General features: G+C 40.3%; 1 protein-coding gene across 4 annotated transcripts; it reads right to left on the reverse strand.

The window, feature by feature from the left end:
• Window positions 1-3365: 3365 nt before the first annotated feature.
• SPICE1 (spindle and centriole associated protein 1) lies at window positions 3366-25829 on the reverse strand. Of its 4 annotated transcripts, XM_066341028.1 has the most exons (17): window positions 25682-25829; window positions 25202-25249; window positions 23860-24006; window positions 19923-20025; window positions 19054-19175; window positions 17479-17564; window positions 17046-17188; window positions 16692-16832; window positions 15667-15932; window positions 12892-13023; window positions 11780-11927; window positions 10078-10296; window positions 7687-8072; window positions 6191-6362; window positions 4711-4813; window positions 4306-4393; window positions 3366-3493 (listed from the first exon to the last, which is right to left on the reverse strand). In XM_066341028.1, the coding sequence occupies exons 1-17, from the start codon at window positions 25763-25765 to the stop codon at window positions 3440-3442; spliced, it is 2442 nt and encodes an 813-aa protein (XP_066197125.1). In that variant the 5' UTR covers window positions 25766-25829; the 3' UTR covers window positions 3366-3439. The 4 variants fall into 4 exon arrangements, with proteins under 4 accessions (XP_066197125.1, XP_066197122.1, XP_066197123.1 ...); XM_066341025.1 differs by lacking the exon at window positions 16692-16832 and having other exon boundaries at window positions 25682-25815; XM_066341026.1 differs by lacking the exons at window positions 19054-19175; window positions 19923-20025 and having other exon boundaries at window positions 25682-25814.
• Window positions 25830-25961: the final 132 nt, after the last annotated feature.

Below are 25961 nucleotides of genomic sequence, written 5' to 3' on the forward strand. Positions count from 1 at the left end.
TGGTGAAATGGAGGTCAGTAGTGAACAGGACTGCAAAAAAGTCCACAATGACTTGTTGACAGAAACCCAAGAATTTGTCTAAGTGCCAGAGCTTAACTTAATGGCAGCCAGAGGAGTATGGAAAATAAGTTATTTGGGGAATTTACAAACAAAAGACAAGTAGAACATACTATTGACTTCTCTCCTGTTGACCAGTAAGTCCAGTTTTGCTGTGAATTTTTGCTGTCAGCCCTGGGAGCTACTGTGTTTCAGAGACTTCTCTGAACATGGCACAGCTGCCAGGCTTGGTCTGGGAGTACTTGTTTCCACAGTTTCCAACTACCCAGCTGACAGCTCTTCCCCTTTGCATTAACTTCCTTCAGTAAATCCAACAAAGGATTTGCAAACATCTCCCAATTTAGGCAGAATCTCTCCCTCATTCATTTAGTATCATTCAGCTAAAGATGCATTTGAAATTATGAGGCATTTGACTGGTGAGAGGAGCATTTCTGTAAGGCACAGAGGCTGGTGTCAATCCCCAGCCCTCACATTCTGCATCCAGCCTCATGCCCACGGACTTACCACACTCTGAGTAAAGAATTTCTTCCCAACATCTAACCTAAATCTCTCCTTTTTTAGTTTAAAACCGTGGATTTTTTAAAAGGAGGTGCCACTTAAGTTTTACTTGTGCTGGGCCTCAAACACACACAAGTAAATTGCCCCGAGCCCAAGTGTCACATGACAAAACTTCTGCAAGCTGATGGCACATGGGGGAATGTGACAGCTGCAGCAGGACAACACTGATCTCCTGCTTGGGAACACCACTTGGGACAGAGAGAGGACTTCGGTCCTGGGATTTCCCACAGATTTTCTACAAAGCATTCCTAGGGGAACTCTCTTCAGAGAAACGCTTCATCTCCCTTTGCACATATACACTGCCTCTTTTAAATCTGACAATAGCTTTTTCTCTTCAGGCTTGTGTTGAGCTTTGAAGACAAAACAAAACTGGATCTCAAGTTACCTCACTTAACATAAGCCCATGCATCTTCATTTTCATGCTGGACTCCAAAGTACATTTCTGTGAGCTGCTGCTGTCACACATCAAACTTGTGCTCCTGCAGGACTTCAGCCACTGCAGTGTGACCTGGGAGAGGTGATGGAGGAAGGCAGCCAAGCAGCACACAGCCTAAACCTCTGCCACTCCCTGACTAATGGAAGGTGCACAGTCAACACACAGGGGGCTTGGCTTAACCCTGAAATAACAAAGAGGAAGTGGATAAGGCATGGAAATGCAGTAACACATGAAACAGAAAGAAAGCAGCAAAAAAGATGTGGGGATCTCTCTTATCCTCCAGATTTGCAACAGGAAACAGAGAGTTTTAATTGGTCAAGCATTATCCCTTTCCGCTGGCAGCAGCTCTTTGAAGACCAAAGCAGCTGCAGGCAGACCTCCCAGTGACACAGGCTTTGTGCAGACTTGCCCTTGCAGTGGCTTCTAACAGACATTCCTGCTTTCCCCTCCTCCCTCCCTGCAGCTTTCCAGCCACCTGCTGCCACTTTGAGCTTTCTGCTGCTATATATATTCTTTTTAATCTCTCCTGAATCCTGCCTGCTTTTTCTGAAGGGAAGGTGAAAGTGCATTTTTTCCAAGGAGGCTCTTCTAACAAGTAAGTTCTTTGTGATGTCAGGCCATTAATCTTTTTTAGCTTCCTTCCAGCCATATTTGAGAGAAGGAAGTGATCTGAAAGACTCTAAGTTTCTACATGCAAAAGATCATAGAATCATTGAATACTTGGAGTTGGAAGGGACCCACCAGGATCACTGAATTCTTGCACAGGGTAGCCCTAAGAACCAAACCACATATGTGAGAGTATTGTCCAATCACTTCTTGAACTCTGTCAGGCTTGGTGTTGTCCCCACTTAACACTGATGCTGAGAAGACAAATGGAGATGGTTTTTTTTTCTTTCCATTCACTGCTAGGATGATTAGACAGGAGGATATTACAGTAGGGCATTTCACTGAGAGACAGCTAGGAACAAAAACCTGGCCTTGCTGCAGAGCAGCTAGAGCAGGGAATTCACTTAATGACACTTGTGGTCAGTATAGGGCCTGACCAAACATACTTTTATGCATATATGTACACAAAAAGAAATACAAAGTCTATTGCCTGCAGCAGGTGTGCAGGAAGACTAGCTCCCTGCAGGAGCAGATGCCAATCTAATGAGAGTCTGCATTTTGTTTCAGACAGACAGGTAGAGGCCAGCCTGCTTATCAGGCAGCAAAGTTTGAGTTGGTGAGTTGAATTCCAGCAACAGCTGCAGTTTGTTTCTTGGTCTAGAACAGACAAAAAAAACCCAATCGCCCCATAAAACTCCCTGCACTAGCAGTTTCTCAGACACTGCCTTGAGCTTTACTAACCTTCAGCATTCCAGCAAACACAGTTCTGTGACATCCAAGGGGCAGCTCATTTCTAGCCATGGAACACTGCATGACCCCAGCTGAACAGCAGGAAGTCACAGGCTGTGGCAGAGGTGGTGGGAAATTGCAAATTATTTTCATTTTTTAGCTCTCCATCATAAATGTTTTTGGCAAGGTTTACTACAAGATAAGCAACAGATAACAAAGCATTTCCTCACTTTCAAATTTTATAGGTAATCATTACTAGTAAAATAATGACTACTTTAAAAAGTCAAATAAAACCAATCTAAGAATCACTGTCATTAGATTACATAAACACAGCAAACCAGCTTAATACAATTATACGTATCAGTTTTCTGTTCTATCAAAGAGCACATACTTTGGTACATAGCAAATAAAAATTTTGACTGCAACTTCAAATAGTCACTACATATTTACTGTAAAAATATTAAATGAGATTTTTGAAAAACAATCCTCCAGATGCAATCTCTAACATGTTAACTGCACAGAAAACACAACTTTGGGGAGCAACTGTAAACCACAGAAGGAAAAAATTCTTTCTGATGTAGAGCCTTGTCCACCAGAAACAGACTGGCTTCCTAATCTCCAGGTTCCCTTTTAATGCAGGTCCCTTCCCTCATCTCAGTTCTTCCTGAAATTTTATTCCCGTATCCTGTGCAAATCAATGCTCCAGAAAGTTTCACAGGCAAGATCTAAAACCTCGTGCCTTCAGTGTACCTAACAGAGGTATCAAGGTGCTCACTTGCAAAGCTCCAGCAGCCTGAGTTTCCACCTAACGAAGGTGGTTTTTTTGGTGATAAGGTGTAAGGTCACAGCAGTGTGCCCAGCTCAGAAACTCATACCCAGGGCTTCCTAGAGTGTTCTGTAGGGCACAAATACAATAAGCACATGGACCTTTCCATACTAATGGCACTGACATGAATACACTTCAGAGTTAAACTGTACATCTGTAGAGATTGTGATTTATTTGTAGTTAATTAAAAAATAATTAAAAAATACAGGACTTGAGGTCAGCTTCCTTTACATAACGTGCATTGACAATGCAAACCATCCTTCTTCTTTTTGCTTTTCTACCTGTAAAAGAAGAAAGATTGAGATCAATATACAGTAATTTTCCCATAGACTCATCTGTTAGGGCTGTTGTCTGTCATTGGCACCATGCAGGGAGTCACACCACCTATTTCAAGCCACATCTACATTAAAAATTTCAAATTCTGCTCCTAGGGATGTACAGTTTGCTGTCAGGATAGGAAGTCCTGGGCCCTAACTCTGTCCTTTTTATCAGTTCTTAATTAGCTTATTTTGAACACCAGGAAATAGATTATTAGTATGTCCTTACGGTTGCTTTCAAGACTATAAACAGCTCTTACGACTGGTTTATTAGACTGCACCACTGCAGAGTTCCCTGTGAAAGCATCTCACTGCAGGCTATCCATTTCTCGGCACATCAGGAGTCAGAAATCTAGACTGGGGCTTCCTCTTGACATTTGGATTTATTAATCCTTCAGCAACTGACATGCAACAGCAAGTTAAGAGCTTGCTTGCCTCTTGACTGTGACTCTACTGGTACATCATAATCATGGCTTGAGATTCTTTGCAGCCACCAGGGAAAGTCTTCCAAAGGTTTCCAGTTCTAACACACAGAGATGCCACAGGAGAAAAGGGTTGCTTGCTGATAAACAACTCTGTGGCAGAAAATAATGAATGTCACTAGTTCTCAGGTCTCTTGTTACAAGTTGTCTGTAATCCAGCCTGTCACAAATCGATTAATAATAGCCTGGGGATACTTAAAACAGGACAGAGCTCTCCTTCCTTTATCTATCTTATTATTACCTTTTCCCTTTTGTGACATTAAAATTTTCTGGCTGAAGATATTTCAGTCTCACCTTTGGTCTTTGGCTGACAGAAGTTAATTTGGCACTTTCTGATGTGGCACTTAAAGATGAACAAGGTTTGCCGGAGTCTCCTACAGACCTGGGAATATTCAAAATAAGTTTGAAAAAGTGAAAAATGGAAGTGAGTAGTAGAATATTATCTCTGATCCTGTGTTAGGACCTCTCATCAGCAGTCTTCAACAACACATCATCTGTCTTGTGTCAGATTACAGATACTTTAAAAACAAGCAAAGGAAGTAATAAAAAAGCCATTAGACCTTTGTCCCACTTGCAGAGTTTAATATGAGAAAGTAAGGGAAAATCCACAAAGCCAAAAGAACACATGGCAATTTCTCCATTGTGTTCAATTTCTGCTGCATGGGTGCAGTATGTAAATAGTAAAGGGTGAACTTTTACCTTCTTATATTGGTCATACTGGCATGGGGAACACTGTCATCCTTGGAGCTGTCCACAGCCACTGCCACAGGAACAGACACTTCAGCTGTCCTCCTTGCATTTTCTAGGCAATAAATAATTGCTTGATTCTGATGAGAACACAGCAACATTGCACAACATTCATTCTGTCTTACCATTTTTTTCAGAGGCATCACAACCTCTTCCCAATTGCAGATATACAGACCAGAAATCAGGTTAAGCATCAAGCTCACACCCACTTTCTGAAAATAACTGAAAATGAAAGCAGAGACTCAGAGCAACTACAGACAATGCTCAGATATATAAATGGTTCTTCCATAGTTAAATTTTCTGTGGTTTTTGCCAATTCCCCAAGAGACTTAGGGACCTCTGATCTCTCACCTTTGTTCCTTTAAGGTTTTACTTACCATGCTGAATTAACATTAAACAGCCAAACAAGCACTGAAAATGTTATGACCCCACCCATGAGTCACACATAGGCACCTGCATGCAAATACCCACACACTGCTCCCTCCTCCCAAGTCCTTCCCCCTTTATACACCCTCTGTGGTTTCACAAGGGGAAAGGACAGGTGTCCCAGACAGAGCACATTATATGGCCACATGCATTTCTGCTTGTAATGACAATGACTCCATGAAAAGATAAAGCAGCCCTGACCTCCTGCAAAGTAATTTTTTTTATAGTTACATATGGCATCTAATCTGTGAATCTTGAACCAGCGAGTATATTCCCTAAGCTATTCCAATCTTTACATGACTGGAAGCTGCAGTTATTCCTTTTTATTAGCACAGGCAGTAACTGAGCATGACAGTCTGATGGAAAAACTATCCAAAAGACAAAAATGAAAATGTGGCTGAGAATAGGATGACCACTCTGCCATGAGTTTTAGAAGTCTGATGTAAATACTTTATTCTTTTTCACTCAAGATTCTGCACAACAGAGGACTGATTAAAAAATCCAGTGCTGCCCACCAGTGACTATCACAGAATCAATTAAGTTGAAAAAGACATCTGAGATCATGGACTCCAACCTCTGAACATCACTTTGTCAAACAGACCAAGGCATTGTGTGTCACACCCAGTCTTTCCTCAAGCACCTCCAGGGATGGTGACTCCACCACCTCCCTGTACAGTCCATTCCAGTGCTTGACAACCCTTCCCTTTGAAGAAGTTCCTACTAATGTCCAAATGTAGCATCTGTTCTTCAGACAAGAACATAGCAAAGAACAGGTTTAATATGAAGCTCAGTTCTTGCAGCAGACTAATTACTATGAAGAAAACTTTAGCAGAGGTTTAGCTAATACATTTTTTAGCTCTCAGAAGTAAGAAGTGTCTGTACCACAAAGTCATTAACAGCAAGTGTACTGCTAACCACAACCACCGATCCAGTAAGATAAGGACTCTCCAAAGGAGAAAAACACTGTCTTAACTAGTTATTGTTTCTCTTGAAGCTGGGTACTTACCAGTGTAATTCAGGGATGGATTTGGAACAGAAGACAGCATTGGAAGGCCCACGTCAGCAGCAGCTGATTTCTGCTGGTCTATCAACTGCAACAGTTTATCCCGTGCCTCTGTACTCTGGCGGTTCAGCTCTGCTATTCTTTCCTCCAAGCTCTTTGATACCATGACATGACTCTACTTGGATAATGGGATAATTACTTCCAGTGAAACATTTACAATTTTCACCCTCAAGGAGGGCAGACAATATATTTCAAGTACTTCTATGCATTTAGTTTACAAACTGAACGTGAATATAAGTATGTAGCACTTCTGTGAAAAATTTGATTTTGGCCTTTTAACTGCCCTGTATCTAAAGTCTTCAATTGATTAAATATTACAGTGTTCCATATTGGTCTTTCCTCAAGTAGGAAAAATACAACTGTTGTCCATGTAATTTAAGAAAAAAAAATCCCAACCACCCCCCAAAACAAACAAAAAACCCCCCCAACAACAATAACCAAAAAACCACCAAAAAACCCACCCCAAACCAAACCAAACAAAAACACTCAACAATTAACTGCAATTAAGAATATACCTAACCAGAGAGACACATATTCAGGACGGTGTGGGGAAACAAAAGCAGGTTTCTAGCAGAAGTGTTCTGGAACTCATCCTTAAGCCAAGTTTTCATTGCTTTGATCTCTCCCCCTCCCTCGCTAATTGCTACCACAAAAACAACACTTACTAAGAGTTTGCATCACCTTGTACAACCAAATGACTAAATATTAAACAACATAACCCAGTGTGGAAAGTGACAACACTCTCAGCCTACATTTAAATGAAGAAATTAAAAATCTTCAGGATCCTTAATTTAACAGTCAATCAGCCACTGATAGACGAAAAGACAAGAGCAAGGGCAGGGATGTTTTCATGATGTTAACTTCACTCACTGGGATCCCACTGAGTAACTGCTTAGTTGCATGTTAATTTTTTTCCACTTAAGCTGAAAACCTTCAAGGTGTCTCTTTCCCAAAATCTTTGGGATTTTCATAGAAGAGGACTGATAAACACATCCAACAAGCACATACATTATGATCAAACATTTGCAAAAGGTGTACTTGCAGTAACTTGAATCTCATGTGTTTTTGGGTCTGAATAGCAGAAGGGATGTATGGCATGGCTTTAAATATGCATTTTACAAGCTTGGCAAGAAGCTGTGGCCTGGTGCAGTGCTTTCATTGCTAATAGTATCCAACTACAAGAGCCTGGATCACATTGCAATACCACCTCTTTTGTAGCATAACCTTACAAATGTGCTGCACACTCTTCAGAACCCATATACAACACAGGCCCAATATGAGAAATTACTGCTGATCTGCTTATGGAATAAAGAAAATCACAAATTTCCAAGTGAACAAATGGTAGCTGACAACATGAAAGACAAAAAAGCACCAGGAAACTATGGGAAAGCAGATCAGCAGAAAGGAAATCCAGCCCTCCTCTTCTGTTAAATTCTGACCTGTCCTTGTGAAGAGTCTGGACTAGGATGTGCATTTTGTGTCAGGTCTGGCTGATGTAGACAATCACTTTTGTCTCCAGGGACACCTCTGAATTTGCTCAGTTGAGCTTTCATTAGAGCATTCTGCCGTGTGAGCTCAGCTATCTGTCCCAGCAGATCACCACTTCGAAGGAACTCTTCAACTGTGCTGTTTTTTCCAGTGTCACCTGGGCAGGACAGATTGATTTTCTCATGGGAACTCGCCAAGTCTTTGTCTGCAGGAAGAATTAGTTGCCTTCGAGAGATGGGGCAGTTTTCCTCAGTTGTGCCCTGTGTCCTCAGGGAGGAAGGAAAGCTCCTCTCCTTGCATGGCTCTCTTTCAGTAGACTGAGAAATGGCTGCAAACACTACAAACACCAAATAAAGGAACAGTTAAGGACAGTGACACGTGATCCTCACAGAGGAAACTAACAGTGACTTTGTTGCATAGGTTACTGATAATCAAGCAGGAGTTTGAATTGTAACATCTGGCCAGAATGGTGCTATGGTACTGATCGAAACCACTCTATGCAATATCCTGCTGAAAGAACTCATCAGGTGAGTATTTCCTATTGCAAACAGTCTTACATTTAAATTATTTAATTAGAAATTCACAGAGAAGTCACTAAGAAGATAAATTGTTCTAGATTTCTTAGCTAACAGATCAAATACTGTATCTTTGTTAGTCCTACATTTTCCAAAATTCAGATACTTTACCTGATTAACTAAGTTTTTGTTCAGTTCTGATATTTATATTGGGTTATTAACAAAACTTTTAGGATGCTAAAAGAAATACAAGACATTTGGCATGATAATAAACTAACTACTTTGCCCCTAAAGAGGAAGCACTGTGGCCAACAAAAATAGTCAGGTATTTTTTTGTGGTCACCATCAGCAAAGAGATAACACACCACAGACACATGACTACAGTTACAGCACTGTCTGCTGCTATGTGCTACGTCCAACTTGACTTTTGTGACCAAAACCAGATTTTCTATGCTTCATACACCAAATAGCCCATTCCTTCGCAAGCTTCAGTTTTTGCCTCTTGAACAGAGATGAACACTTTAAAATTTATACTCAAGTGTGTTTTATGAATCTTTGAGGATAAAGAAACATTCATTAAGTTTAACATTTGTTGGGCCATTTAGCATCAGTCTTAAGAGAGTAACAATACATTTCAGAGAAATCCTGGAATACAGTTTGGCGTTGTTTCAAATGACAGAAGACATCTGACAGTTCTCCATGGGACTGAAACCAGACACTGCTCTTTGCAGAACAAGACCTTTAGCTCATTTCTTCCAGATTGTTTATGTACCTTCTCACAGCTGCCCACCAAGTGGCTGAACTAGATATAAACTTCCAATTGCTCAGCATACTCCTTAAAAATCAAAAGGACTTTTCTGACTTGGAAAATGCTTGCAAAACAACACAGCGAGAAGGGAAGAAAAATGAGCTAACTCACAATACTACTCCTGTACTCTCCTTGTCAGGATCCATCAATCTGGCCATGTATGTAATTATCTGCCTCTCAAGGGTGTTATCCAGGGCTCTGGCATGTCCAGTGGGATGTATGTGCTTACAGTGACAATTGCAGCCAGAAATAGCACAGTTTTAGAGTCACAGAGTGCTTCCTTCTGCTCACCTCAGTATGAATAAATGAGAAACATCTTCCCTGATCACCTGATGAACTTTCTCCCTTCCATGAACAAGAATTGAGCTACCAACCTAAAAAAATCATAAAGCCTATGGACACTGAGACAAGACTGAGCTATCTGGTTATCTGGAACCACATAATTTCACCTAAATTTCCTCAAGCATTTCCTGTGTATTAAATGAAACCCAATGGGAACCTGGCTCCTCCAGCTTCCAAAAGCCTCTTTGCTGGGAAGTCTGGCTCAAAGCAGGATCACGCAGCCTACAGACATCCTGGTGTGTCTGCAACATGCACTGCAGAAACAGAGGAGTTCCAGGCTTCAGTGGTCCCACTATTAAAGGTGATGGAGGCTGAATCACACCATCAGCAGATGGAAGTCTGAAATGACGTGCTGGAGGTCATCGACAGCTTCAGCAGTCACACAGATACGATAAGCAAAATGAGTACAGGATAAAAATGTCAGTCTGGATTGCCACTGACAGGACTGCTGCCAGGAGATGGAAAACAGGAGGTGTAAATGCTGTCTAGCAACAGGCATAATGACAAAGGAAATGCCTATCTGGATGCAGCAGTAGGATATTCCAGCTGTAGGCCAGTATGTCTAGGCATATAGATAAAAATTTTCCATGGAAAATACATCTTCAGAGATAGTGTGAGATTGAAACAATAACACAAAACACATACTCCTAGATCTACTGCCGTCAGAGAGATCTCACCATTCTGGAGGGAGGACAATTCCTGACTGCTCTTTTGCTGTGGTGGGGACAACAGCACAGCTGGCTGGAAGATGTGAGCTGGAAAGCTTCTACCAGGTCTCATATCACCTGAGGCACCTGGCTGAAATGTGAAAGGAAGTTCTTCCTGTGGGAATTTCAGCCTATTTTCCCTATTGCCTGCATCAGTCCTGGGCTCAGAGTAGGTCAAATCAGGTTTTTCTAAAGAAAGAGACAAAGCCAGGATACAAGTTAAACAAATGAACAAAACAAACAAACAAATAAAGGAACAAAAATTACTTGTAGTGAAATAGCAATGCAGGAAAAAAGATCAATACAACTCTTTATGTTCAAATATCTGAAAAGACAGAGTAGAGTATGTTCCACACACACTCCTACCCTTCTTCTGATGCCCAGGTGCAAAACTCTTTCACTCAAGCAAATTGTAAATCTTTACTGGCCATAAGAGCAAGAAAAACTCTTATACATAGCCTCACAGTTTCAGGACAGTAGTACAAGATCTGTTTGTAGCTCATGCACAAGACTTACAGATATGTGACTCGAACAGGTATTTTAACTGGATTCAGTAACATTCTCTTGAGAAAATCAGACTTATGCACTTGTCCTAGTGCCCCATATTATGAATTTGATGGTAACAAAGGTGTAGAAAACAATTCAAGGTGGTTTTTTTTATGATCTCTGCTGATCTTACTATCATTTAATTCAAATAAGACATTTCTTCAGTAAAAAACCCACAACTTATTCTTCTCTATTTAATTAAGAAAAGAAGATCTGAAAATTCTACTGATGCAGAATTTTTGAATGTGAATATTTGGGTGTTAGGTTGCGGGTTTTTTGAGGGGTGCTTTTCTGACTGTTTGGATTTTATATTTGGGGGGAGGTTAGTTCCTTTTGTTTGCTTTTACAAAGCCTGTGTCAATCACAAAAAAAAAAAAAAAAAAAAAAAAAAAAAAAAAGAAATCTGGTATGTGGCTTCTTCCTAAGAAGAAAATTCTTCCAGGAAGAAATTAGCTACAGAAAGATTTACAAAACCAACATTTAACTATGGAATACAAGTAACTATTCACAAGAAGTTACTGACTTTGAGAGCAAAACCAATGCATTTAAACAACTGAGCAGGAAAGACAGCTGGGAGAAAACTCAGCGGTGAAAGGTGGTTAACAGCCCAAAGTGAATCATGTTTGTTAGTTTGGCCACCAATCTGCTGGCTCAGCTTAGCCTGGCTCCATGTCACGCATCATTCAGCTGGTCACCCCCCTCTCACCCGGAGTCACAGACACAAGTGCAGACCTCTCTGACTGGCTGGTTCCCGGCCTCAGCTGCTCCTGTTTGGGCCAGCAGCGACCTCCAGTGTCTCATGGAAGAGCGGATCTCTGACTGTCAGGCTGCTCAGCAACAGGAAGCTGAGATCCTGATTGTGTTGGGTTTGATTTCCTTTGGTTTCTGGGGAGTTTTTAGGACTCTCAGAATGAAACTGACTTGGGAAGCCATCTTCATGGAGGAAAGCTACTCTCTCCTCCTTTGTGTTTACAGCAGAACCCACAGCGTGTGAATTTACAGGAGTGACATTCATGCTCATGCAAGAGGTACTTGTGCAAGCAGACATCTATTAAATACCAGATTTTCCACTACAGGGATAAACTAACAGCTCCTCTTTCATCCCTCACACATTCATTGTACACACCTTGGCTGTCTTCTGGACCTTTGCTTGCAATTCCAAAATGTTTAGGACTTTGCTCTCTTTCAGGTTCTACCAAAGGGAGGCCTTTAAATGCTTCTGTGAGACACATCAGCTTCTGATCTGTTACTGTCATGTATTGCTGAAGCTTCTTCTAAAGGAGGAAAAAGATCCATACACAGAATTACAGAAGATTGTGTCCTACAAACATAAATTAGAAAATTATATACACACAGTCCTGAAAAAAATTTAGTCTCAATAGTAGTGCGTGATTCTGTAGGATTCCAGTGAGGATTAAATATTATTGTCTCCGTGTTTCTTATTTATAAATAATTTAGTTTGCCTTTTCTTACTCATGACATCACTTCCTCTCTAAAGTTTCTTAATTGGACCGTTCCCAAATGTAGACACTGATCAAATCCACCTCTGCTGAAAAGTAAAAAAAAGAAAATGTAGTATCACATTTACTCCTTGCTCCAGTAATACTAACAGTATAGAAGCGTGAAGGAAGATGTCTAAACTTTTAGATGGAAAAAGTAAAGCCCAGTTTCACAGAACCAGCACATTCTCATGCTTTGAAGTTAAATAAAGATTAACCAATGGCTTTCCAAACATTTCATACTCATATCTGCCACTGTAATTCTCAGGCTCCTCATTCAATTTTATCATTTTCTTTCTGTTTATTGTTAAAATCTCCAGAACACGAGACAATGCATCTCAGCCCATTCTTGGAACAGAACTCAGAATTCTAACACAAAATGTGGGAATACCTAAGTCTGAGAGCAAGACAGACTTAATTAGCATAACTAGTCTGGTGACTAGAATGCCGTGGCAAGGACAAACAGAACTTTGAGCTTATGAGAAGATGGGATTAAAACCTGCTTAAGAGAAAAGATTCAATCAACCCTCCATGATAAAGATATTGTATAATGCATGAGTTGCTTGTATGACCTTCTAACCTAATTATTGTAGTAGAAATTATTAACCTCACTGAAATGGTATATAAGACTTGGAAAACCTCAGTAAAATCAAATTCTGATCATGAATCAGTCTTCCCGTCTCTCCATCAATCACCGATACAAAATCCTGATGGGTAAGACGCAAGGGGGACTCAGTACCTGCATAGTGATGTTTTCTTCCCTTACTTGAAGAACTTCAGCAGTCAGAGCATCAATCAGTTCTCTGTGTTCATTCAACAACTCTTCCTGCTGCTGCCTCTTCATCTCTTTCTCATGCAGCTGCATTTCAGTCTAAAGAGGGAGAAAAAATTGACAGAGACAGGCAGATGTATATCCTTTATGTATATGAGAGGCAAACTATCCATTTTCTGTTTCCCTTCCAGCTAGAAGGAACAGGGTTTTTTGTATTGATCCAAGTGAAGCATGCTGGCTCAAAAAATGGATCTAAAAAACTGTACCTGGTCCTCTCTTGTCAGAAATTAGACAGCACAAAAGAAGCACTTCTGCCTTGGTAGCAGTGATGAAGCTTCTGATGCCTTAGATCATCTGGATGAGCTACTGTATCTACTAATCCTACAGGGCACAAACCTAGTCTTGGATGAAAAAGCTTCCAAGCAGTTCTGTCTTACACTTACGCATAGGGAAAACATCAGGGTTAACATCCATTCCTATGCCCAGGCAGGATTTAGGTCTGAAAGAAGTGTTTTCATCCCAGCCCACTGCCAGGTGTGGCCCTAAACACTTGAGCTTTAACACTGCACCACAACATGCTGCAGATAGGGAGAATCGGGGAATAGGTCCAAACTTTTTATCATGTGGGCCTGGCAAAAAACCAGCTTTCTCACCAGAATGGGGGCGAGGAGGGAATGATTAATTCTAACATTTGGAAGGTGATCTAAAACCTAGTTTAGAAACCAAGTCAGATTTATCCATTTCCCTTTAAGAATTTCATATGGTATTTCAAACATTTCAGAAGTTTCTTTTCCTCCTTTTCTCTAGCCTCTTCTGTTTTCACTACTTCCTTCTTATAGGTGTTGGCTTGTTAATCGCTTAATTAAAAACACTTTCATGGAAGATTCCTGAATTCAAGTTTCCCTTCCTACTTTTTAGATACAATTTTGAGAATAAATAAGGCAACATGCTTTATTGCAATCCTGATTTTCTGCAGCAAAACTGGAAGGAGAGAAAGAGAATCTCTCTAAAAGCTTCAAACCTCATGAAGACTGACTGTCTAACTGACTAAAATTAAAATCAGGGGCTTTCTAAATACCCCCTGCAAAGTAATTCTCTTAAAAAGCACTGCCAGTTATAATTCAGGCATTGGAATTCCGCTAACTGCTGGCTAGGCAAGACAGATGGTGCTTGATTTATGTCTGGCATCACAGGGACCAGGTTTTATGAAACACTCAAGACAAGCTGGGCTTCTTCCCAGCAAATTCTCAAATTCTAATTGTAATTAAATCTCCCTGAAAAGGAGAAAAGTCACTTTAGATTATGAATGCAGTATCTATCTCAAGCAAGCCTGAATACAATTAACCACATTATGCAGCTTGAGTGAGTTCTTCATATCGCTACTTAAGAATTTAGGTAGTAAATTTATGAGTGTGGCAGACAATTCTGCAAGCAGTAATCAACTTCTGAAAGGATGGAATGGTAACACAAGAAAAATTATGGGAGTAGCTTTGGAAGAAATCTGAGGCTCAGGAATAACTCATTTCTGTAGAAAAATTAAAGAAACTCAAACTACAATAAAACACAAATTGGATGCTATTAAATTGATGTATTTCTAATAAACAGAAAAAACATTTCATTCCACTGAAATTCTAAGATCCTTCCTTGTAACTGCAAAAGAACCAAATTTAATTCCCTGCTTTAGTATTAAAATTTTAACAAAGACCGAGCATTATTAACTTGTTTTAAAACATAAGACTTTCTCAGCTGAAGTCCATCTTCTGATGGCAGTTGCTTTTCACTCTTGGATTATTTATTATTTGCTTCCAGGACTTAATCAAAGTAAATTCTTCCTTACAAATTAAATACAGAGTAGTAAAAAGATTAAGTTTTTATACATCTGGTAAGAAAAAACCAGAATTTTAAAATAAGATGGGCTTCCCCATTTCAATTATTATACACTCTGAAAAGGAACCAAAATAAGACAGTTCCATATTCATTAGCGATCTATTACCTTTGCTATGAAATAGAGCATTAGCATTTAGATAATATACTCTGCTGCATCTATTAAGAGCACCAAACTATCACAATCTGGTTTTAATGGTCACGTAGCCCAAATGAATCTGTGAGGCACTGCTGCCTCTTGATAGCTCTGGGATACAGATGAGCTAGAACACACTTTTTTGCCCCCTTTTCTTTTTTAAAAAAGCTTTTATGTGGCACACAGGTGGTCTTTATAGAATTCCATTAATTCCCAGCTGTGCACTGCTACAGTGAATACTTCAGGTCATTCTTGCTTAAGGTAAAGTTTCTGTTATGGAGAGTAAAAGAGGACTAAAGAATTCCTCAAGGAAAATAGGGGATTTGGGTCTACTGCTCTGGTGACAACAGCATCACCTTTGGGAGGCAAAGGAAGAAAATGAATTTGTAAACAATGCTGTAGTTATTACCTTGCTACAACACTCAGTATATGTAAATAACAAATTTAAAGTTATTTCAGTTGGTATTTTCTGCTCTTAGACACAGATTTTCACTGCAGTCAACTGCTCCATTTGCACTAGGGATACCAATTCCTAACAGATCAGTTCCCCACAAACGAGAAGTTTTAACTCCTAACTGCATGCAAACCTAGTAATAATGAGCAATGATAATCAGAGTTCAGTGTCACATGACTAGAATCCAGAAAAGACCAAAGTTCACATCTGTAAAACAGCTTTACACCCTCCTTCATCCACTCTCCAGGAGCAGTTCCAAGCCTCTCACCTCTCTGAGGTAGCGCATCAAACGACAGAGAGCGTTCACCAGTGACAGAGTAAACCCAGACAGACCCTCACTCTTCTCTTTCTTCTGGACCTCACGACCTGTACATCGCTCATATTCCTCCAGTTCATGCTCTACCTCCTGGATCATGTGGTTGAGAACACCTAGGCTGGGTTTGTTGTCCCTCTGAAGGTCAGTCTGGATTAAATTAGCTGGAGAATCATCTCTCTTCTGTCTTGCAGAGTTCTGTGCAGCTTGCTTTCTTTTCACTGAAGGGCAAGGAAAAAAGGGTCACTGGATTTTCAGCTTGTACAGAGATCTCTGCAATACCAATGAAATTGCACTATTTATTGAAGTAAATCAAAGGAAATGCCCTCTCTTGCGATAAGATGAAACAGACCATCAAAGAATGTCCCCCAGTCATTTCAGCTGTTTTCAGATCCTCAAAAAACACATTTTTGCTGCCACAGTAGTACCTCTCAAGCACAACTGTTTGGTGCTTTTATCTTGGATACACCTGCTTGTACTTTTCTCCTTTCCAGTTAAATGCATGGAAATAGTTTGCTAATGAAAAACATCAGCTGCTTTCCCATACTCAGTAAGCAACTCTCCTTTCATGTTACAGCTTGTAACTGATGTCAGTCCCTTCATACAAATGTGTAGAATATGGGGACTGAAATGCATCCTTAATCTGTGCAGCACAGAACACAAAGCTGGATGAGAACTAGAAAAGTCCTACAGAGAAGTCCACAGCCAGCACAGTAATGGGCAGCATCAAAGGGTCATTTTTATGGTTCCCAGATTCCTGTGGACTTGGCTTTGCCAATGAATGTGCAGAACTCCAGGGAAATACACTAGACAAGGAGCTGTGGAACATCCAGCCTTAGATATGCTCAAGACTCAAGGACCCCATCATCAAACTTTGTTATTAGCCCTGCAATGACTTCCAAAGATCCCTTTCAACCCACATTCCCTTACAACATTAATGACCTTGGCAAAAGGGTATTTTATTTTTAAAAGTACTAAACTCTTTGCTGCAATTTGCTTTTGTTTCCTTGAGTTTGGGTTCAGCACTTGTCTCACAGTGTCACTGGAGTCTACAGACTCGTCTTCATCCTCATGCCGAAGTCTTGAATGGGTTCTCTTGATTACACTGGTAGCATTGAGGGCTGATTTAAACACAAAACCAACCAAAAAAAAGCAAATGAGAAATATTTCAGACAGGTTCTTAATAGTAACATGTTCTAGAGTAATTTTATGACAAGAGCTGGCTTTTTAGTCTGGAAATACATCTGAGCCAAATTAGCATACATTTGTCTCTCACCCCCTAAAAGGATCCTATGAACAGCCCAACAACCTTGCTGTGATTTGGCAAATCCCACCTGACTGATCCAATGAAGGAGAAACAGCTGTTGGAGTCCAAGGCACATTTGATTCCTGTGATAAGGGTTTTTTTCTCATATCCTTTTCAACCCACAACTGAGAATTCACCGAGGAATTTTCTTCTCTCAATAACTGAAGCAGCCTACATTCAGAACAAGAATAACAGTGAATTGTAACAGGACAATGGCACAAATTATCTGTCTTGACAGAGATCCTAAAATTATCTGCAATTGCTCAGGTGAGTTCCCATCTCACTTTCATTCCCAGTCTCAATGTTACAGCAAGGCCTTTCCCTGGAATTCTGAGATCATGAAAGGAGGGCAAAGGGAAACAGACGAACTAATTTTACTAAACCAATTCAACACTCTTTTTAATTTCACCTGTTCCCAGTGTGAAGCAGGTGGAAACTTAAATTGATGTATTTGTACTGACCTGTGAGAATTGATGGTAGATTTGAAACCCAAAACATCATGATGTCCATCTTCTGATAATGCTTCCTCCTCTTCCTCATTAAAAGCCTTTTCAGGGGACAACAAAGAAAACAAAACAGAATTTAGAGCACATTAGAGACCAATTTTATGGAATTGTTTCAAGAAAAAAAACTCAAAAGCATTTGTTTTAGTCTTCCCCTTCAAAACTTAAAATACCATGCAGAAAAAACCCCAAACCCACAACCCTTTCCAGGAAGGTCTAGGAGACTTCAGTACCTAAGAAATAATGATACTGACAATTATCTCTGAAAATAACAGAGCAAGTGACTAATAAGCAATCTTTTCTTTGTATGATTTATATTAAATATGAAAACCCATGCAAACTAGAAGACAAAATAAAAGCTGTTAGGGCTGTACAAAAACAGAGATACAGCAGGCAAAATATGGAAAAGCAACCTGAATCTATAGCATTTTTAAAATTTCAGTCATTTGACAGTACAAGCTAAACAACCTCATAATGAGACCAACAAAATTACATTTTTAGTCTGTGTAAAATGCAACCAGAACAAAATACTATATACTACATTGATAGCTAAATGCAACCAAATTTGGAATTAGGGTTCCTCAAACTATCAGGGTTCTGAACTTCTGGGTAGGTTTCACCAGATAGCCTTTGACTGTGATTTCCTAGTTCCTAACAACTCACAGAGGCTTGGCAGACAAGCAGCACATATTTCTTTTAAAAATTTCATCTTATCCTGCAGCATGCATCCAGTGACACAGCTTACAAAGGTGATGCAGTTCACTCCTCATATTAAATAAACTGAAAAACAAACGCCACACCAAAATACCTAACAGAGAAGTAGCACAACTCAAATTACAGATATTTCTGCAAGATAGTAGGAAACGGGAGTAGAGAACCACAGGAATATGACACCATCACTTTTGCTCCCAACAGCCTGTTTGGTCTTCATCAGAGGGAAGTTTTCTGGGAGCATCATATGCTTGTTCTCAAATCCCTGTAAGCATTCCTGGTACAACACGTTATTAAAAGAAAACACAGCACAAAGGCAAACTCAATTAAATTTTAAACAATTTAAAAATTGTTTACAACAAATCTGAATAAATGTAAAATAATGCAAAATATTAGAAGTTAAACTTGTAGGAGCCATCAGGGTTGTGGAGTGAACAGGGATACAAATGGCTGTGTCCCCATATATGCAGACATAATTGGTAAATCAGAGACATATTCTGAAATGTAGCAATTAGTAAAGTGACAGAGAAGTTCTTCTCTTAGACTGTAATCACACTGCACTCTTCCTGAGAATTCCAGAATTTAAAAGGGAGGGTGAGACAACTTCCACAGGACATAATGATGTTTGTTTCTCATATCTGAGGGTTAAATCAAAAAAAATCACAATTCTCAGAGTCTCACAAAAGAAACTCACCTCTGTTTAACCCTGTCTTTTATGAATGTTATCAACAAAGATTTGGAAACTCTTATCTTTGAATGGTCTTATTTTGTGCAAACAAAAAAGCCACAGGACATGCATGCATGGAACTAAATATACATTACCTGGGAATCCATGACAGATTCAGTAAGGATGGAAAGCTGACTGGGAGGATGACTTTTTTTTACAATGGGTCCTTGAGATGATTCTAGGTCACAGTTAGGAGCCATTGTTACATTAGGAAATCCTATAGAAATTAAACAACAGGGGGCTTGGTCTGTTACTTATGTTGCAGCACTTTGTACTGAAAATCAAGCTCCTGCACTTCCCATAAATAGGATCACAGGGATGTCACTTTAAACAACAACCAAAGACCAACCACAGGGTTAATTTAATACACTGGGCCACATACTCAGGTTTTGTCCTTCCCACCTGCACAAATACACTTCTGCAGAAGCAGCCTGCAGGATCAAAGCAGGAACAAAAGAGTGACAGGCTACAGGGAAAACCCCCCAAGTTTAAGATTTCATATATAGACAGCAAATCCTGCCTTCCAGCAGTGCAAGGATCCATAAGCCAAATTAAGAAAAGGAAAAGCCTCATTCAGGAATTGCTGATCAATCTTCAACCATATCCAAGAGCAAAGAGTCAGCCCATGCAGCAATGAGAATCAGAACTATTGTAGCAGCTCAGACTGCTGCTCTGCACAGGCCAGTAGCTTGGCTGTGAAATGATGAGCATCAGGTGTTTCAGAGTAGATGATGTGAAATTCCACAGTGGATCAATACAGGAACACCCAGCCATCAGTGATGGTCCCCTGATATGGGAGGTGATAGCCTCACCTGTGTTTCACCCAACATGAACAGGATCAATCATGCTGTGTTAGACAATGAGATTCAAGCAGTTAAAAAGGATGCTTTGCAAAGCAAGGCTGCTCATGAGAAGCAAGGAGATAATCTTACATGTGCTACCACATACAGATGAGATGTTCTACCTGTTCGAGTGCGAGGAGCATCCCCAAGCAAGTCTTTTGCCACAGCCATAACCTGACCAGATTGCTCCCATACATCTTGCAAATGGTACTGATCAGACAGTATCTGAAATTACAGTGTATAAAGAAACTTTATACTGAGCAGACTGATTCTTTTTTTTTTTTCCTGGTATTGTTCCTGAAAACAGTTACTAAGAGAACAGCCAACAAGAGAACATTTGCAAAGTTAGTATTGTGCAATTAGATCCTAAATAAGATAGATCAGAACACCATACTTCATTCTGAGTAACCAGAATTCATACTGTTTTTCTGAAAAAATCTAACAGATATTACTTCTTAGGCCCCCATCAGCACTGACTTTTTGGAACATATCCTTTCAGTCCCTCTCCTCCTCCCAGCCTGACACAAGAAGCTGACTATTTATGACATGCTCATCAAAACAAAGACATATCTAGCAATTAAAAAAAAAATCCTCAAATCATTTGATCTCAATGTTAAGTCACAGAACACTTACCTACATCTGACACCCAAAACATGTACTATTTGATGAGATTCAAACCAATTCAAGCAGACTTGTTTCACTCAGTCTTTCCTCCTGAAAATCCTACCTAAAACTTAAGCCACATACCACCAAAGTTCCAGCAGAGGTAAACACAACTGTCTACATCTGGCACCAGAAGACATTTTGGGAACCTCCAGAAGATACAGCTTCTGCATTCAAATTCTCTCTCCCAAAGTCTCTCTTTGAAGTCCAACACAAGATGTGCCTCCTAAGCAAGGATATCTTGGAGTGCAAATCAAGAGGCATCCAGCTACCATGAGCCAAATGGAGCTCACTGGGGATGGGGCTTTGTGAGTAGAACACAATTTAAAGCTGCTCTCTGACTCCTGGCTTCCTTCAAAAGCTGTAAATTGAAAACTAGTAAAATTATATCTCACAACCTGAGAGAAGTTCTTAAACTCCTGAGAGGAGATATGTAAGTGACCTCCACTCGATCATGGCTCATCAAATTGATGCAGAGACTGTGACTACTTTAGAACACCTCCCAGAAAAGGCTCATGTATGCCCTCCTACTCAAAATTTGAGAACTGACAATTTTTGCTCCTCCAGGCATAAGGAACTGTTTTGAAATGGTTTTACAGTACTGTATGCTGTTATCTCCACCGAGTTCTTTTCCATGTCATTGGTAAGTTTGCTGGCTTACATTTAATCTCATACAAAAACTTCTAGGCAATGGCATGTCACTTGTTTCTACCCAACCCCCTATTTTATTACATGCTTTGTTATATCACAAATTATCCCTACATATCTGAGTTTGTGTTTTTCTAGTCTTTTGAGCTTGCATTACACTGCAGTAAATTAGACTTCTCATAATTTAGCAAATCAGTGAATATTCATCTTTCAAGCATTTCACAGTTCTCCTTTTCCAGACCACTGTTCAATTTTCATGTCTGATACAAACTAAATCTAGTCTTTCCATTTAGCCACCTAACATCAAAACAACGCAGGTTTTTAGATAGTTATTATACCAGATTGGCAGAAGGAAAAAAAAATGAAAAAAGGAAAAAAGTTTATATGGCTTATTTCCTGAAGGTAATTAAAATTAGAGTGATGTGTATAATCAGACAAAAATTATCCTGATTAGTTTTTATCCTCCTCACTAGATCTTTTTCGGCATCAGCAGGTTCCTAAGCTCTACGCCCCTGCTGAACATGCTATGAACATTTTTATAGCATTGCTCCCAAGGTAGATTAGCTCACATTTGCTTGTGATGAGAAGAAAAAGTGACATCATGTTGTAACCCCTTTAGGCCCATTTACAGGTCCTGGACAAATTCACTGAGCAGTGTGCTTGGTCCCAGGTTAGTATCATCTAAAATTTCATTAAAAATTACCTTCCCTCCTGTTTCAGATTGTTATCAAAGCAAAATAAACTGGACTCATCCTAAAATCTCTCAACTACAATAATCCATTTATCTCTACTCTTTGGTGCAATACACTGTATTATTATTAAGTTATTTTAAAAATAAGTTGTTACAGGACCAATCAGTGTGGTACCCACACATTCACAGTCCTAAGTTTCAGAGTGAACTCATTATCTTTTAGATTTTTAGGTAGACGAATCCCCAAAATATTAAAATTTTGCTTATCCATTTTGTATCTCTTATGTAATGTCTTTCTGCTCAACACACAACTACATGAGAAACAACACTAATAGCAGCACCTTCTTCGCTTTTGTCTCCGAGTCTTTTGCAGTTGAGCAGGATTCAAGAGGCTTAGAAAGTTACTCTCACGGCACTAAAAGAAAAAGATCACCCCGGTAACAGACAAGGAAACAATTCTCAGTGGCTGGGCCCTGCTGGGAGACACAGGGTCTCCACAGTTACTCCGAACAACAGGACCTGGCAATTAACAAGATTTAAGTTAGGGAGGGGTGAAAATGGTAATACTATCTATTTTGTTTTTCTTTACACACAAGAAGACACTAGTGACTGAAACAGCAACAGCCAGATCGGTTTCATCTTGCCTGGAATCATTTCCTTTTGTCTTCCTTTTCACTGATTCAGAAGTAGACACAGAGTAAACTGAATGAAGTAATCTCTTAACTATAAAGGGAAAAACCACTCAGGAGGAATTGAGATTTGTGAGTTTTCATTAGAAACAGCAACAAATACAGAAGACTATTCCCTAAACACAAATCTCACATCTGCAAAAGAAGAATTAAGTTACATAACAGGTACCCCAGTCAAACCTTAGAAAAGATGTTCTAATCTACCTTTTGTGACACATTACTTATTTTGGCATGAAAGTATTATTGAAACTAGGCTGCTCTAGGGAAAGACATGTAGAGGATCACAGTGTTTTTTGAATACTCTGCTGAAATATGCTTGGCAGAAAAGCACCAAAGTAACAAAAGTCCAAGTCTGAGGCTTGATTAGTGAAATACCCACAACACAAAAATTCTACTGTGATTGTAGAGAAACAGGGGTCAAATAGAAAACTAGGTAGTGATCTTCAATTCTAAGTACTTCCATTTGTCTACACTAGAATGTTCTCAGAGAGCAGAAAGAGACTTCTGAAAAATTACAAAAGACAAAACAACAAAGTTTGTGATGGTTAGTCCACTGCATATTTACAGAACTACTAGATCATGTTTATTTTAACTGTTAAGTGAACATTGTTCATCATCATTCTTTACCAGCATGAACAAATCTCAGTCTGCTTGAGTACAGTGGTCTGAAAGCTAATTTTCAGATTAGTTTTCATAACACATGGCAAGGAGTAACCTGTCATGTGAAAAAGGAGATCTACCACCACTTTTTAGTGACAGTTATTCTCTCTGTTAATTAGGCTTAGGTTTACTGCTACAGTTCAATACTCAAAAGCAAATTCAATATGTTTATAGTCAGAGTGCTTTAGAATGCTGAGAGAACAAGCTCTTTTCAATTAGAAGCTTCTCAGCCATAGCCCATCCATCTTTGTTGTGCCAATTTTCCTCCCTTAACAACTTCTTGCCTCACCCTTTCAGCCTCCCTGACACTGCACTTTCTCTGTTTAAATAAGCAGTGTCCCTCCCTGATAGAGAAATGCTCATGTTTGCATCAAGGAAAAATGCTAGACATGAGGAAGAAAAGGCAAGCTGGCAATACACATACTTTTTACAGCAGTTGAACTCTGCAAACAGTTCCTGTTCAGATGAAAAGAGGCATGCAGAATTACAGAGGGCATAGCCAGGCAACCTAGGTCAAATGTGCAATTCCATGTAACAGCTGGTTTGTCAGGCAGACTACTCCAATCACTGCATGCACACAGAGCATATCACATATGAAATCAAGTTATCCAACAAGAGGAGCAATTGTAGCTTCCATGTGCAGGAGCAGTTTTCCAGTAGTGCTGCGGATCACCTGCAGCAGGCTGCAAGTGCAAATTGAGCTCTCACCTCACGCATCAGAGCTAATTTCCTTTTCTCCAAGGAATCTGCACCCAGTTGCTTTTGCTTCTTCCATTTTCTGTTCAGTGCTTTCTCCTGGAGTTCCAGATGTGCCAGTGCTTTGTTTTTTGATTTGTGTATTTCACGGCGACGAAGCTACAGAAACATAAAAGAAATCATTTCAAAGATCAATCTTAAGCAAAATTTGCAGGGCAAAGCTAACAAGCTCTTTTTGATTTTATCATTCAGGCACTGAAAATTATTTATGTTAACTTCACAAAAGTGCCAATACAACGTCCTAAACATACACAAGGGTAAAGTATCATCAGTACCGGCCAAATTTAAAGCAGCTCCAAAGGTGAATGGGGAAAGTCTCAATTTCTGTCTGTCCTACACCACTGACTCAGCAAGAGTTTTCTCAGCTGTGAATGGAGGCAAAACCCAAACACTAGCACCTGTAAGATGCATAAAAGGATAATAAGGCATTTTCCTGATTTAACATTGTCAGTCACCAGACATTGTGTCTCTCTTTTTCTGACAATCAGATAATACATAAAAAATATAGTTTACATATAATTAAAGAAATTAAATGCGTGAGGTGCTTGCTAAAGTCTCTAGAAGCTATCAAGCCAAACACTTGTAGAATCAAGTCTTTATCTGCTACTGTGACTATCTGTCCTGATAAACCTGTCAAAACTTATAATAGCTCGTACTGCCTCTTCCATACTGGTAATAAGTACTATCAAGAAAGTGTAAATACACATTTAAATACATGTAAATACAATGTAATTAAATAAGTGTAAATACACATGATCTGCTTATTGCAAAGAACCCACATACTTTGCAGAGTATGTGAAAAGTATATTGTGCAGTGTACCTGCATAGTACCTGCAACGTATGTGAATTCTTTGCAATAAACAGATCCGTCAGTATAAAGAAATTGTGTTAAAGTGTTTAAATAAAAATTGAGTATTTTCAGAATTAGGGAGGCTCCTCAGATAAAGCACATCTTTCAGCCCTTCCCAGCAGAGACAGGATCTTCAACTAATCCACTGAACTTTCCACTGTATTTACATTTTCATGCTTTATATGATGGCATGCAATGTATTGAAATAAAAACTGCAGCTACTGCTTCCCAGTGGGAACAAGAAACTGAAAACCACCAACAGCCAGATCTGGGGATATATAACAAACAAAAAATAGCATTAAAGAACCAACGTGTTCAGAAGCTTGAAAAAGATTAAACATGGGCAGAAAATATCCCTGTAAGCACGGTGAGCACTTTTTATGTCAAACAACCAGCTAAATGTCCTTGCCACAGACCCAGAGCAGTGACTGCTACTAAACTTACAATATCCTCAGGAGTTGCACGGTGCACTGTCAAATCATGGACGGTACTCTGCGAACAGGAACCAGGGACACAAGTCAAAAGTCGTAACTGAGAGCAAACTTTAAGTTTTATTTAAAAAAAAAACAAACCAAACAACTTTTAAACTGCAGTATAACTGGCCTAACACCGTACTGCTGTGCATTTTTAGGGCGCTGCAGAGCGTCCCACCCTCGGCCAGGCAGCCACCAGAGACGAGACCTGCAGCAAACCTGAGCGCGCTCCTTCTCCGGGAGAGGCGGAGGCCCGAACCCCCCCAGGCCATGGGAACCGCAGGGGCCGTGTCCCCGTCGCACACGGGGTGTCTGCCCGCCCGAACCCACAGGCATCCCGGGGCTTTCCACGGCACAGCCCCTCGGAGGGAGCTGGCTCCCACAGCCGTGCGCACGGAGGCTCCCGGGCCTTTTTCCCAGCGGAGGCCGCCCGGCAGCGGGGGGCACTTACGTCCCAGTCCCGCCTGGCCGCCGTCGCCTTTCTGGGGCCCTTCCTGGCGGCGGTGCGGGGCCACGGCCCGCGGAGCAGCGACATCGCGGCCGCAGGAAGGGGCGGGAGCGGCGCCGGGACCCGGTTTGCTCGGCCCGCCCTGAGGGCAGGGGCGGAGCGCGGCCTCCTCCGCCCGCCTCTTCTTCCTCCTCCTCCTGCTCCTCCTTGTCCTCCTCCAAGCGCCTTTCCCGTACGGAATGGCAAGGCGGCTCCTGCGCCCCTCGGGCTTTCAGTGAGGGAC

Source organism: Sylvia atricapilla, chromosome 2, assembly GCF_009819655.1.
Source record: "Sylvia atricapilla isolate bSylAtr1 chromosome 2, bSylAtr1.pri, whole genome shotgun sequence".
NCBI lineage: Eukaryota > Metazoa > Chordata > Aves > Passeriformes > Sylviidae > Sylvia > Sylvia atricapilla.

What these genes read in the sequence shown, in the direction of transcription:
- SPICE1 (XM_066341028.1), bottom strand. Translation starts at nt 25,765, where the DNA reads ATGTCGCTGCTCCGCGGGCCGTGGCCCCGCACCGCCGCCAGGAAGGGC. An exon ending in AATTAGCTCTGATGCGTGAG is followed by an intron (nt 20,026 to 23,859) that starts GTGAGAGCTCAA and finishes CTGTAATTTCAG; the next exon opens with ATACTGTCTGATCAGTACCA. An exon ending in ATTGTCCTCCCTCCAGAATG is followed by an intron (nt 8,073 to 10,077) that starts GTGAGATCTCTC and finishes TGGTGTTTGTAG; the next exon opens with TGTTTGCAGCCATTTCTCAG.